The sequence below is a fragment of the Capra hircus genome, chromosome 20, assembly GCF_001704415.2.
Source record: "Capra hircus breed San Clemente chromosome 20, ASM170441v1, whole genome shotgun sequence".
Taxonomy (NCBI): Eukaryota; Metazoa; Chordata; class Mammalia; order Artiodactyla; family Bovidae; genus Capra; species Capra hircus.
Genome location: NC_030827.1, coordinates 12,539,474 through 12,555,188, shown reverse-complemented (window position 1 = coordinate 12,555,188; position 15,715 = coordinate 12,539,474). Strand labels below are relative to the sequence as shown.

The 15,715-nt window shown below is 39.7% G+C and overlaps 1 protein-coding gene across 3 annotated transcripts in view; it reads left to right on the top strand.

Moving 5' to 3' along the window:
- The window catches only part of LOC102190263 (microtubule-associated serine/threonine-protein kinase 4), a 229,174-nt gene that overhangs the window by 100,717 nt on the left and 112,742 nt on the right, over positions 1 to 15,715 (top strand). For all 3 annotated transcript variants that reach the window (XM_018065527.1, XM_018065523.1, XM_018065524.1), the window contains one exon: positions 7,456 to 7,544. In XM_018065527.1, the coding sequence (XP_017921016.1) occupies positions 7,456 to 7,544 (89 nt within the window). The remainder of the gene's footprint in view (positions 1 to 7,455; positions 7,545 to 15,715) is intronic.

Genomic DNA, 15,715 nt, shown 5'->3' with positions numbered 1-15,715 from the left:
CATGATATATATAATTTTAGTGCACTTAAGAATCCTAAAATCTGCTTCACATGAGTGATCTAAAAAAAGCATGAATTAAACCCATCTTTATGTTGCCATGAGTAAATCTCAAAAATATAATGTTGAGTGAAAAAATTAAGTTATAGAATATCTATAATATATAGTTTGTGCTAAAGTACAGTTTATCCAAAACGTCAGAAACGTGACGGTCATACAAATATAAAATAAATGTGTCGAGGATTTAATTTGCTTATTAATGAGGATAACAGTAAGAGATTTTGAAAACTATATATATATGTGAATAAATGTTAAAATATATATTTGACATTATATATATTTAATAAAAATGATGAAATAAAATTTGACAGCAAATATAAAACTAGTTAATATCTTGTAAGACGATGAAATTAAATGTTTGAAGTTACTTTTTATGAGTGGATATTAACTGTATTTGTACTAGACAAAGTTCATTTGTGTGTTGTAAATGAATTTACTAGACATTTTATGGTCTAGTAATGTGAACAAGAATCGCTTGTGTTACGGCTCATTTTCTCTGACTGAACTCCAACCCCTACAGAGGTTTAAGGTAGCCTAGGGAGAAGGCGATGGCACCCCACTGCAGTACTCTTGCCTGGAAAATCCCATGGACAGGGGAGCCTGGTAGGCTGCAGTCCATGGGGTCGCTAAGAGTCGGACAAGACTGAGCGACTTCCCTTTCACTTTTCACTTTCATGCGTTGGAGAAGGAAATGGCAACCCACTCCAGTGTTCTTGCTTGGAGAATCCCAGGGACAGGGGAGCCTGGTGTGCTGCCATCTCTGGGGTCGCACAGAGTCGGACACGACTGAAGCGACTTAGCAGTAGTAGCAGCAGCAGGCTCTAGAAAGACAGTGAAAGGTATACACCTGATGGAACCAGATAATCTCTTGGGGGTTCATTGCGCAAAGCCTTCCCAGCTACTGAAAGGAAAGACATTCATCTCTTTTGCACAATTCCAAGTCTTTGACAGTTTTTCCTGATACATGGCACCAGTAATGAAAATACAGATGCACACACAAATGTTGTTAGGTGTAGGTATTTGTATATGTATATGAGTGTATCAAGAATGGATGGGAAAGCTACCAGCCACAGTTCTTTTAGAATTGCCTGGTTGGGGAGTGGAAAATGTTCATTCGTTTGGATGTTTTGGATGGCAAAATGTACATTTCCTTCTATATCTTTAGTATATATATATATATGTAATATTTACTAAATCCTAGGAATAAATATCACAAAATGACAGCATTGATATTCTAGGTGGTAGGAAGTGTTTGGTTATATTTTTGCATTTTCGCTATGTTTAGAATTTCATATGCCAAACAAAAATAGGTAATGACGCCTCTGATCTGACCCAGCCCCTTCATTGTAAAGATGAGGAAACAGAAGCTTGCCTGTTTTATAACATGTTTTCAGCAATACCACATGAACAGGATAATTTCTGCCCTCTGGTCACACCCAGTTTTCCTCTTCTTCTGCCTTCCTCTTTGTTTAAAGAGTATTCGGTGTCAGATTCTATTAAGGTATCAGAATATAGTTAACAGATGTTCACATTCAGTACAGCTTTGGTCTATAATTGGCCTCCTGTGCAAATTTATCAAATTTTCCATCGAGATGAATTAATAAATTATAGCCTAGCTGTTCAGAATTCCTGGGGCTCTTCCTCGGCAGTCCCCTGCCCCACAGCCACGGTCAGCTCTCTGTCTTACTGAGTGTTGACCTGTCACGTCAGCGGCGACTGTTAGAAATGACTGCCTGTTGGGGTTTCACTTTCTCAGCTTGTCTCGCCGCCATTAGACACAATCAGTATTCATGTCCCCAGATGATTGTAATTTAAAATTAAGCATCATTTCAGCCACTCAGAGCTGTTGCAGAAGGCCGCAGCCTGGTGGGCCTCACAGCTTTTACAGCCCTGTCAGAGGATAATTAACTGGTTCCTCTGCCCGGAGAGATGTAGCAGATTGAGGTGCGAGACATGTTCAGGTCCCTCCAAACCCTTCATAGGGAGCTTTGAGCAGAAGGACAGTCTAGCCAGCAACAGAGTATGGGTCCTTTGGACCGAAAGTCCATACAGCGCTTTCCCCTTCCCTCAGGTGGTAGCTCATGGTCCTTTGTCCCTCGCTCTGAGTTAGGCCTGACTTCCACAGTAGAACGCATGGTTTGTCTCTCCATGTTCCTGACAAACGAAGGCACTGTTGGCAGGCATGGGAAGACTGAGGAGCTCCTTGTGAAACTGCCCTGGTGAGCTCAGGGAGCAGGTGGCACCCTGTGTGAGCCTCAGGTCACCTGGCTGAGCCAAAACACCATGCTGACAAAGGAAGTCCTTCCCAGTGGTGGCCTCCCGTCACGCTCGAGAGTCTCCACCTGAGTGCTCGTCCAGCTGTGACGAGCACTCTCACAGGGGTTGTGTCCCCACCCGACTTGCCTCCCAGCCCGCAGGGGCTAGACAGTCCTACTCACTTGGAAATACTGTCATCGCCTTTGCGCCTTCCATTCTTCTCCGATCCCAGGTTCATGGTCAACAGTAATTGTAGCTTGGGCGTGTGTGTGTGTGCGTGCGTGTGTGTGTGCTGTCTGTCAGTAGGCGGGTCTTTCCAGGGAGGAACCAGAGGAATGAGGTAATAGGGAAGGCTCACTTGGCACCATCAGCCCCTGTTCTAGTCCACCGTTTCACCTTTGCTGTTATCTCAAGTTGTACAGGGTTGTCTTCTTGGGCTGAATTCAGAGTTTGCAAGTAAAGAGTCTATGCCATTGTGTCACCTCCCCAGATGAGAGGGCAGCTGAGCATGTTGTCCATAGGCCGTGCCCCACGCCTTGTTTTCAGCTGGGTGTCCTGAGGAGAAGCAGGCACTCTGTGGGCATTGGCTGCTCCTGAGTTTGGCATTAAGAACCAAGCACTGTCAGGGTGGATGACTTCCATTTCTTCTTAAAGAATGAAATAAAGAGATTGTATTTTGGGAATGGATAGCTGGAACTTGAATTCATTATGGTTTTTTAGTTTCACCTTTGCAATCAAATGCCTTTAAGATTCCTAAGGCTGAACTGGACTTTACAAGCTGAAACGCATAGAAGAAGGTAAATTTTCAGTTGAGATATTCCTGCTACAGTAGGAATGATTTTCCTGTTGTGCCTGGTAGGATGGCACTTGTTTTTCCCCTTTGACAGGACTTGAGGAAAAGCAAGGGTGGTTCAACTTGGTTGTGCTGCTGAAAGAAAAGGGACCTTGATTTGGCTCAAGTGGTGATGTCGCCACTGCTTCATCATTTTATGGGTTAAATGAGAATGGTGTGGTCACCAGCTCCAGGGCAGCCTGCCTCACACTGCTAGCCATGAGCTCCTCCCTTTCATTAGGAAAAGAGTGTGATGCCTGGATAAATAAATAATGACAGCAGAGGTCAGGTCAGCATTTTGCACCAGTGCCATTATTACACAGGTAGTGCCAGGTGCTGTGGCAGTCTGGGTAGTCAGTATTCAGGTCCCGTCCACTAGGAGTGCTCTTGTTTCGGGGTTAAAGGCAGATTTTAATTCATTTATTTTGAATCAAGTGCTTAGAATAATAAGTGACTCTCAGAGATACCAGAAGTAGGTGACAATGAGATTGGATGACCACCCTCCTCTCCAACTTTGAAAAGTTAGGTACAGAATATGTCAATAGGGTCCAGTATTTTTAAAGTACACACACACACACACACACACACACACACACTTAATATATGGAGAAGGAAATGGCAACCCACTCCAGTATTCTTGCCTAGAGAATCCCATGGACAGAGGAGCCTGGCAGGCTGCAGTCTGTGGGGTTGCAAGAGTTGAACATGACTAAACCACCACCACCACACACATACACTTAATGTATATATATACTTGAGATATATGGGTTTCCCTAGTGGCTTAGAACGTTAAGAATCTGCCTGCAGTGCAGGAGGCCTGGGTTAGATTCCTGGGTCAGGAGGATCTCCTGGAGAAGGGAATGGCAACCCATTCCAGTATCCTTGCCTGGAAAATTCCATGGGCAGAGAAACCTGGTGGGCTACAGTCCATGGGATCTCAAAGAGTCAGACATGACTGAGCGACTAATGCTTTCATATATATGTGTGTGTGTGTGTGTGTGTGTGTGTGTGTATTTTATATATATATATAAAATCTCAAGATCTAGGTGCTTTAAGGTTAAATATAATATAAAATATGCCTCTTTACCCTTAAAAATATTAGCAACAAATAAGTTCATTTGAGAGGCCAAGACCCTATATTGTGCGTGTAGAGATGTGTGTACATATCTAAATTTCTGCCTTGACCTATATTTTGTAAAGTCTAGTTTTGCCACGCTGAGGAACTTTTCATGTTTAAAAGCTTCATGTTTGATTTTGAGAGATTCAAAAATTTTACTTCTCTCTCTAGCTTCATGCTAAAGATCAATATAGAGGTTAGAGAAGACAACCTCAGTTTTGACAGCTCATCACATTTGTCAATAAGATATGCCTCAACTATTTAAGGATTTGTGTAACACAATACCAGTGTCTTAATGGTGAACTGTTCAAATTCTGAGGCAACTTGTTTTTAACTTCCTCTAACTTGCCCTTGTGTTATTAGGTAAAGAATCCTATTTTTCTTCATCCTTAATTACAATCTTCAATTTGTAAAGATTACGAATCTTTTTAGACAATGGGAAAACATGGGATGAGTGTAATATAAACTTTGTTCTTATTTTTGTATTTTATATTGTTATATTGACCACACAAGTGGATTGTTGCTATTGTTCAGTCATTAAATTGTGTCTGACTCTTTGCAACCCCAAGGAGTGTAGCACACCAGGCTCCTCTGCCCTCCACTATCTCTGAGAGTTTGCTCAAATTCATATCCATTGAGTCAGTGACGCTATCTAACCATTTCATCCTCTGCCGCCCCCTTCTCATTTGCCTTCAATCTTTCCCAGCATCAGGGTTAACAGTGAGTCAGCTCTTCACATCAGGTGACCAAAGCACTGGAGCTTCAGCTTTAGCATCAGTCTTTCCAATGAATATTCAGGGTTGATTTCCCTTAGTATTGACTGGTTTGAGGAGAAACAAGTAGATACCATCATTTTAGTCAGACATTTCTTTTTGAGATTTTTTTTTTTAAATCACATTTTTGAAATCAGTGCTTTTTCAATATCCATTTATTCTGGTAGACTTTAAATAACTGATACAATTGTGAGAATTTTTGTGTTTTTCTTTGTTTTAGATACAAATTGTTGGCTACTTTCTTGCTGTGGTACTGGACTAGTTACACTCTATATATGTCTCAGGAAAATTTAATTAAAATTTTTTAAGAAATATCATTTTCTAAATTTTAAGTCAGCATACTTCACTAATATCCCTATGTAAATATTCATTAGATTACTGTTTTTATTGATATATTGATATCAATAGATATCAATTGATAGATATTTCTTCATTTAATTTATATGTATATAAATTAATAATTGAATGTCAATAGAAAATTTACATAAATGATTTAGATAAAATACTAAATGTAAAAAATAACACTTATTTCCATTTCTGTGTAAGTTAGCCTGTGTTTTAGCCAGTTTCCTCAAATTAGCAAATGACTTTGCTGAGAGTTCCAGGATATAGATCTGTCATTTATAATTTCTTTTATTAACATCAGAAAGTTGATATATTTAATATTTATATTAAAATGAAAGGTATTAATTTGAATGAACATAAATACAGTGTATAAAATATTTCTTTTAAAAACACACACATGATCTGACTTGATTATGAATTTATTAATAGGTCAATGATTCTTGATAGATGAGTTGATAATAACACATTCCACCTTCATAATTAAGTATCAAGGGTCTATTCTTACGCAACAACTTCTTTAAGGCTGAGTAAACATGATCTTAATTAAACACATAGATAATGCTAAGGGCTGTTGATTGCTCCAGTAAGGAAAGTAAAATGATGTAGCCTGACCTTGAGTGAGTGAAGTCGCTCAGTCGTGTCTGACTCTTTGCGACCCCATAGACTGTAGCCTACCAGGCTCCTCCATCCATGGGATTTTCCAGGCAAGGATACCAGAGTGGGTGGCCATTTCCTTCTCCAGAGGATCTTCCCGACCCAGAGATAGAACCCGGGTCTCCCGCATTGTAGGCAGATGCTTTACTGACTGAGCCACAAGGGGAGCCCTTCAGCCTGACCTTAAGAAATTATAAATATGAGAATGTTGACAAATGATAATAGGTAACAAACATCTAAAAGAGAGGATTGGTTCCCCAAGTCAATATTGTGGAAAGAAATTTGGTTTGGTTTTGAAACGTGTTATTCAAAAGTATTTAGAAATGTTCCTTTCATATATTTTATAGAAACTCTCATATATGTCCACCACTTGTTACTTAAAAGTAGGTGAAAATTCCTGTTTAAAAAGTACTGTAACAGAGATATATTCTGAATTAGGAAGCAATTACAATAAGTCTGTAATGGTGGTTAAAGGCAGCTCTAGTGTGGGAGGATGGAATTACAGTGAGCCTTATAAGTGAATTCAAGGAGGTAACCTGCTGGTTTTTATCACCCTTTTCTAACCGTGGTTATGATGTGGCAGTCTGTGCTGCAGAAAAGCAAAGGAAAGTAAGATAATATCCACTTCATCATCAACCATTGTGTTATGCTTTAAGGCTTGTGAAAGTTTGGAGTCAAATTAACCATTTTATAACTTTCTAGTAGCAGAAACAGGAAAAAAATAGTTGCCCTGTAGTTGTTGCCCTATGCATATATGTAGCAATTTATTTCTACTCACCGGGTACCAGGATAAAAAATAGTAGGTAATGTGCCTATGAGAAAAGGGCTTCATTGTTACTTTAATACAAACTGGAATCTGTTTTTATGATTCCAAAAATAGGAATTTTGAGTGCTGTATGAGATGAAAAATGAATGAGTAGTGAAATATTATATATGTATCTTAAGCATCAGCTGTTTTATTGACAAAAGGCACAAGTATGAAATTTGTCTAAATAATTAGATTTTTAATTAGTGCCTTATTGTAAGATTAATGTCATTGCACTTCATTGCATGTAATTTTGTATTAGAAATTTCATGTCAACAGAGATGCTACCTGGGGTTTGCTGATTTGAATCCTTATCACTTGTGTGTATGGCATGTTACCTATTTGCAGTCAAGAGCCAAAAGAAGGCATTTGATTATAACTTCACTGGTGGTGAAGAATATTGATTGTGTTATATATGATATGAATATATTACGTTTTCTGCTATTCAGAAAACAACCACCTTTCAAATATTAGTGACTGCATATTGCAAAAATTTTAGAAGTAACATGAGCAGATAGATTGTTCAATCTAAGCTATGTCTACTTTGAACATACTTGAACATTATGGATGCTAGGTTCTTTTGTGTTTTAAACCGTTTTTCCTTTCCTTTTGACAGTTGCCGAACCAGCAACCGGAAAAGCTTGATAGGCAATGGACAGTCCTCAGCGTTGCCTCGGCCCCACTCACCTCTTTCTGCTCATGCAGGTAATAAATTACTTTGAGTTCTGTTTTACTCATTCTTGTAGTTTTTTTTTTTTTTTTTCTTGCTAGTTTTTAAAAGCTGGGCATTTTGAAATTTAGATGTGTCTCCACACCTTGTTATCTTGGTTTCTCTATGGCTTTATCACTAAATCATTCTTTTTTGAGAAGTCAGTCCATCCTCTCTTTGAGCACGTGAACTCTGAAAGCTAGAATTCCTTTTTATTCCTCATGAGGTCTTATTTCAGTTTTTTTTTTTCCATGTCTAAATTTGTGGATGATGCAAGTCGTGCTTCTATATTCGGACTTCCTTTTGGACATATAGCCATGATAATTCACATGCAGTGGATTAGTGGTAAGAACTGTAGGGAAAGAAAACTATCTTTCTCTCTCCCCTCCTAACTTCTCTACTGTGAACCCTGGTAACCAGAGACAAATTACAAAAGAAAAGCACGCACATTGATTTAACATACATTTTATGGAGCGTTCATAAGGAAATGAAAATCCAAAGAAAGAGTTAAATTAGACTGTTTTTACAGTTTTGATCCAGAATGGGGAGTCGTGCAAAGATGTATAGGACAAAGGTGGGCTAGTCTTAGTAAGCTGGGGAAAACTCAGCAAGACATGTTTGTTCAGATTCTTCTTTGTCCCTTGTCCTCAGAGATAAGAAGGCTCCTTTCCTCCAGGTGTAGAGAGTGTGCCTCTCACATGAGCGTTTTATGACCTGCTTAAGAGGCAAGACAGAAAGCCCCTCCTCCATACATTGCTCCTCATGTCCCTTCACCTGAAAATATTCAGTGTGCCAGTGTTCCGTATTTTGGGGTCTCGAGTCCTAAAGTGTGTCAGAACTATTCAGCATTTTTCTCCCTCCATTAATTATCACAAACGATGATGCTCTGAGCAGTCTAGAACATGTCTCTTATATGTGGGCAAGAGTTTAAAGTCTTACCTTCCAGTGCTATATACAACTTAGCTTTACATCTAGACCCATTGCAGGCACAAAGAAGATTCAAAAGATGAGACATTTAGCCTCAAGAGCTAATTAGAAGGATGGTAGAGCCACATTACAAAAACTATACAATGAAGACTGCTTTTTATTTTTTTGAAATTCTGTCCAAGGTGGTACAAAAGGGTTAATTCCAAGCAGGAGAGTTTGGGAGCTATTGAAAGAGCCACTTGTGCATGGTGTTGAAAGGTGAGCAAGACTTGGGGAATTCCTAGTGTGTGGCTAGAGCGTGGGATGTGTGTGCTTGACTGTATGGGAATGTAAAGGTAAAAAGAGATGAGAATCAAAAAGGAGAATGAATTCTGAATTTTGAGTACCTTTCAGAGATTTTGTGGAGGATTTGTAGGAAGATGTACTTAAGATTATGGAGGATGTTGGGTTAAAAGGATAAGTGATTAAGCCCTACCTCTGATAACTCTTATGGAAATTCTCACATATAGGTTTTCAGATTTTATATTTAAACTAGGGTATGACTGTCCCCTAGAAAGCAGTCCTTTTGCTCAGTGTGGATCTCCAGTTGAGAGTGGAAGTTATCTAAACATGTTTGGGGATGAAACAAGAGAGAGAAAGAGGCAGGTAGATGGTCCTTAGGAATTAAGTTTTATTTTCCTTATAAATAAAAGATGGTAAAGTTTAAAAAGCAAAAGATAAGTTCATAAAATCATGATACTGTATGTAGTAAAATTACTCAAGTCCAGAAATACTACTCCTAGACAAAGCTTTATAGAAATTCCTACATATATATGCAAGAAAACATGTTCTAGACTACTAATAGAAATGTTACTTGTCGTAGCTAAACATTTAAAGGAATGCAACCCAAATGTCTGTCAGTTAGAAAATGGGTAAATGAATTGGGGCATAGTTATCCACAAAGCATTGGGTCCATAGTAAACAAATGAACTAGCACTCAAAGATGGTGTTGGGCATAAAAGCTAGTTGCGAAAGAATCATATTTAAACCATACCTGTAAGGTTACCATGGTGCTACATGCAGTGTTTTCTTTAGGGATACACGCACACAGACACACACAGACAGACAGACAGACACACACACACACACACACACACACACACACACACACACACACGTGCGCACACGCACGCATAAATACGTATCTGTGTATATACATTTGTGGGCTTCCCAGCTGGCTCAGTGCTAAAGAGTCTGACTGCCAGTGTAGGAGACCTGGGTTCAATCCCTGGGTCAGAAAGATCCCCTGAAGAGGGAAATGGCAACCTACTCCAGTATTCTTAACTCGGAAATCCCATGGACAGAGGGGCCTGTCGGGCTACAGTCCGTGGGGTCATGAAGAGTTTTTCATGACTTAGCGGCTAAACAACGACAGCAACAAATACACATTTGTAGTAAGAGTCTAAAGGAAAATACAGGCATCTGAAAGCCCCATTTGGTGGTAGCAGTTACATCTGAGAAGGTGTGAGGAGGTATAATTGTGGAGAGGAGTAAGCAGTTGCTAATATGTTTCCAAAGCTGAATGGTGGGTACACAACTATTTATATTGTTACTTTTATACTTTGGAGATTTAGTGTCATTTTAGTGAAAGCTGACTGGAGGGTCAGGCAAGATCAAATACTTCACTTAGGGGCTGGAATTATCCCTTTGTTGCATCTTTTTTATTCCTCTGTCAGCGTGCCACCAGTATATACTAGGTTCTAAGTCTATGATACCTTTTCTTTCTTTTATATAGTTCCTGCTCCTCTGTATAGTGTTCTGTATTCAGTGCATGGCGCTGCTGTGCCCATTGGTTAGGCTTTTATTGCCATGATTCTCTTCCGTTCTGATATTGAGATTAAAGAATATGCTGCAAGACTTTAGTGATCCTTTTAATTATCTTTCTTTTCTCTGTGGAGAATTCTTTCCCCTTCAAAGCATAGTTTTGTATTTAATCAGAGGAATCATGGGCAAAGAAAATCCTGTTTTTCAGGTTCCCAGGGACTTTTCCTTTACGTTACAGAGGCAACAGGTTGTTATTCACTCAGAAACTGTAGAGAAATCTGCGAGACTTTTTGTGAGAAATGACATTTATCACAGGCTGGTAGGTTCCTATTTCTTCATAAAAAAGAAGAAAAGGTAAGTTAAATAAAGGACCCACCCTCACATCTTGATAGTGTGAAATGCCTTCTCCCTCGCCGTGCCTCTCACCTCTTCCTGTTGCTACATTCCCTACTATGTATGGTCCGCAGACGCCAGGGGGCAGTTCCTGGATGTCCCTCTGAAAAACGAGAATAAAAAGTGCCACGCTCAATGCTTAGTCAGCCAGTAGGTACACTTTCTATTTTTCTAAGGTGACAATTATGTGTCAGGCCACTCATCACTGACACAGGAATTTATGCCTGTCAAATGAATCAGTAGAAACGAAAACATGAATTTATTTGTGTAGATGTGTCAATAACGCACGGAGAAGGCAATGGCACCCCACTCCAGTCCTCTTGCCTGGAAAATCCCATGGACTGAGGAGCCTGGGAGGCTGCAGTCCATGGGGTCACGAAGAGTTGGACACGACTGAGCGACTTCACTTTCATTTTTCACTTCCATGCATTGGAGAAGGAAATGGCAACCCACTCCAGTGTTCTTGCCTGGAGAATCCCAGGGACGGGGGAGCCTGGTGGGCTGCCATCTATGGGGTCACATAGAGTCGGACACGACTGAAGTGACTTAGCAGCAGCAGCAGCAGCAGCAGCAGCAGCAGCAGCAGCAGCAGCAGCAGCAGCAGCAGCAGCAGCAGTCAGTAATGCCCTGAGGAAGAAGAGATACTGGCATTGTGTTTTGGAGCTTATCTCTGCAGACAAAATAGTGTTTGTTGACAGATAGGGATTCCTAAAAGAGCTATGATCAAGACAGTCCCATTAAAAGAAAAAAGAAAGGTAAAAATCACAAGTTTCTAATGCTAAGTGTGAAATTTAATGTAGAAGCCTCAAAGGAAAAGACCAGTATGTCTCTCCTGAATTGAAAAGTTTTGTATAACAAACAAAATCAAAAGAAAACAAAGTGTGAAAAATATTTTTAAGCCCGTAACTGAGAGATATCTGATTGCCTTAATATATGAAGAGCTTGTGTAAATTGATGTGGAAGTGGTGAATGTACCAGGAGAAAAATAATCAAAAGATGTAAAAAGGTGTGTCACAGGAAAAAAAACTAAATTGGCCAACAAAAATGTGTGAAATGATGATTCATTTCTATTATAAGAGAAATATGAACCAGAATAATGAGACCATATTGTTCACCTAGCATACTATCAAAAATTTCCTAACACTGATAGAATCTGATGATAGCAAGGTTGTGGAGAAGCAGCCTCTCTCATATCACTTAGATGTTGATGTGAACTGGTACAACACTTTTTTTAGTTAGTTTGTAATATTGGTTAAAACTTCAACTACATTTACTCTTTGGCAAATCCATCTCTAGGAATTTATCTTACTGATATCTCACACAGTAACAGAAAAGAGTAAGTCTAGGAGAATCCCATGGGTGGAGGAGCCTGGTAGGCTGCAGTCCATGGGTCGCGAAGAGTCAACACGACTGAGGGGCCTCACTTTCACTTTTCACTTTCATGCATTGGGGAAGGAAATGGCAACCCACTCCAGTGTTCTTGCCTGGAGAATCCCAGGGACAGAGGAGCCTGGTGGGCTGCCGTCTATGGGGTCACACAGAGTTGGACACGACTGAAGCGACTTGGCAGCAGCAGCAGCAAGCACCATTGCTTATAACTAGCAAATGAAAAATTAAGTTGTTGCCACTTTGTCTTTTATTGTACCCTTTATTTATTTAGTATACTCTTTATTTTTTAAGTGTACCCTTTATTTATTTAGTGTACCTTTTATTTATTAAGCATCTGGTTTAGTAGAAAATAATACAGGTATATAACCCAAGAATTCATGTTTGTTACAAAGAATGAGGTGGGGGCTTTTATATTCTGATATATGAACGCTGCCCAAGATAGACTATTCAGTGAAAAAATACATTGTGTAATCTTATATAAGTGTGTGTGTTTGAGTGCATGTACACATACATACATACTTGTATATTCATGCATATTCATAAGGAGTTTTGGGAGAGATACATTTAATAGTTTTTATCTTTGGAGAATAGGAAAGTAGGGAAATTAGTGTATAGTGCTTTTATAATGAAATAAGTTTCTGTAAATACAACTGGTAAATGAAACAAAATAATGTCTGATCTAGTTCTCTATTACTATACAATAAATTACCAAAAATTGAGAGGCTTAAGAAAATATCCATTTATTGATCTTACAGTTCTGTACAAGTCTAGGTAGGCTTGATTTGTTCTCAGGGTATCTCAAGGGCAAAATCAAAGAAAGAGAAGGTAAGTTCCTAGCTCTGTAGGAACCCTCACCTGTTTTTTTTTGTTCAGAGTTTTATTTGGCCAAAGTCAGTATTGGTTGTTGACCTTAAAAATTTTTTTAAAGTTATTTTACCAGCAAAATGAGTTTATTTCAGGATAGCAGAAAGTTGTAATTTGGCACAAGCAAGTTTTCCTTAAAAGGTAAACCCAAAAAACAGAAGAGAGAGGCTTTTGCCTTTATAGAGGAAAAGAAGTTGGGAGGAGAGTCCAGAGTCTGGGTGGCTTATTAGTGGCTGAGCTGTTGCTGGGCTAAGAGAAATCCTTACCTCCCTCTGCTGGGGTCTGGGTGGTGGTGTGTAAGAGCTCCCCCTTTAGGACTTCCCCATTCTATTTAAAACAAGTGAGCGAGTGAGTGAAGTCGCTCAGTCGTGTCCGACTCTGTGACCCCGTGGACTGTAGCCTACCAGGCTTCTCTGTCCATGGGATTCTCCAGGCAAGAATACTGGAGTGGGTTACCATTTCCTTCTCCAGGGGATCTTCCCAACCCAAGGATCGAACCCTGGTCTCCCACATTGGAGGCAGACGCTTTAACCTCTGAGCCACCAGGGAACAAGGCTTCATTTATTTTCAGACAGGGCTGGTCTCTTATCTGTAGATTGAGAAGGAATCTACTTCAAGCTCATACAGGTTGTGGACAGATTCAGATCCTTGTGGTTGTAGAATTAATATCCCCATTTTATCCTGACTGTTAGCAGGAGGCTGTCCTCAAGCTTGCATTGGCAATCCAGTCATTCTCATGGCTCATATCTATAACTTACTCTGCTATCAATCAAAGAAAATTATTTTAAAGGGCTTATCTGATAGGGTCAGGCTGAGTCAAATAAAGTCAAATTAAAGTCAACTGATATGGGACTTTACATCTGCAAAATCCCGTCATAGTAGTACCTAGAGGAGTGTTTGCTTGAATAACTGGGGGACAGGTGTCTTGAAAAGACCATTTTTAGAATTCTGCCTACTACAGTATCACTTCAATACTTTATTTTAATTCGAACGGCTAAGTATAATCTCTAAGAGATTACAGAGGATGAACCACAGACTAGAGGTAGATAAATAAATGAGACCTATTAGACTTTTAGAGTCCCAAGATCAAATGTTGCCCCATTGGTCAAAATACCTAACCTTTTATGTCTTCAAAGATTATTTTACTGGGAATTTTCAGCTGGCTACTTAGATTCATTTATATGAGTGTTTTTTGAAGGAAAGATAGAAAAAAAATCTCACTTTTCTATTGCAACTCTGGAATTATTAAAGATAAGAAATATCCTTAATCTATTCTATGTTTTCATAACCTAGTAAGTTAGTATCTACTTGGGAAAACTTTCATAAATTACTGTCTGTCTATCTATTGTATATATGGACCTCGTTTCTGAAGGATTAGTCACCACACAATTTTCTGTTCTGTTCACCAGGCCTCTCTTCAAAGATATAACTCAGCTAAGGGAGGCCCCATACAGGTGAAAATAACCAGAGAACTGGAGAGGTTGTGTGAACAATACAACTCCAAGTAGAAACTTGCAAAACTCAGAAAAGTACTAGGGTAGGCATATGAGGTGAGGCAATGAAGCACCCCAAATCTCCCCATTCAGAACACCCTGTGAACATCTTGATGTGCATTTCTTCATTCTTTTCCCTCCTGCTCGCCTCTACCCTTGGAGCATTGGCTTAACAAACACAACCCAGAGTATAATGTGGTTCCCAAGTAGAAACTATGAGACATTGTGTACATTTTTTCAATAAAGTTTTTATTGTTTCAGAAGACTACGAGGACCTGAGCCACACATTGGTCTTGCCACTTTAAACTTGCTGTCCTTGTATTTCTGCTGTATCAATTGTACTCATTCACCAGATGTGACACTGAATAGGATGGGGTAACAGGCACAGGTTTTGCAGACAGGCATGCTGATGCAAGGATTTGAAAGTCACTAGACTAGCAGGGAAATGGAGAGAGTGAAAGATACACAAAGCAGAATAATAAATTCAAAGAAGAGCCTCTGGGATAGAACAAGATTCATCAACATTCCAGGGTGCCAGAGACGTACGTGAGAGCGTCCCTGATGTCGGCGAGGAACCTCATAATAACCTGCTCCCCTGAGAATCTGAACCATAAGCTCTGAAGATATGTAGCTGGGGGGTTAGGGGTTTAGTAAAACCTGAAATGTTGGCCCTCTGTGCCAACCAAGTCCTTAAATCACTTACCAACATCCATATGACTCTGTGCCATTTTTAAGGTATGATAAAATCTCATAAGAAATTTTGCAGCCTCTGTTCCCATGACTGTGATTTTCAAGGCTGATATGGTTAAAAAATAAAATGTGATACTCTGATTGTGACAGGAAAGCAGATAGTTTGTAGCAAATACGAGAAATTTATGTGGAAATATAAATCCCCCTTAAACCCACTATCCAAGAATAACCCTGCTAACGTTTTACTGTATCTCTGGTCTTTCTTTCCTGTATGTACGGGGCTTCCCTGCTGGCTCCGATGGTAGCGTCTGCCACAATGTGGAAGACCAGGGTTTGATCCCTGGGTTGGGAAGATCCCCTGGAGAAGGAAATGGCAACCCACTCCAGTATTCTTGCCTGGAAAATTCCATGGAGTGAGGAGCCTGGTAGGCTACAGTTCATGGGTTTGCAAAGAGTCGGACACGACTGAGCAACTTCACTTCACTTCATTGTGTGTGTGTGTGTCTATATATCTGTCCATGTGACTGAAATGCCTATGTTGAAACTATTTCTTTACTCCACCCTTGCCAACACTTGAGTTATAGTTTTTCAGGTTCTACTGATACAGG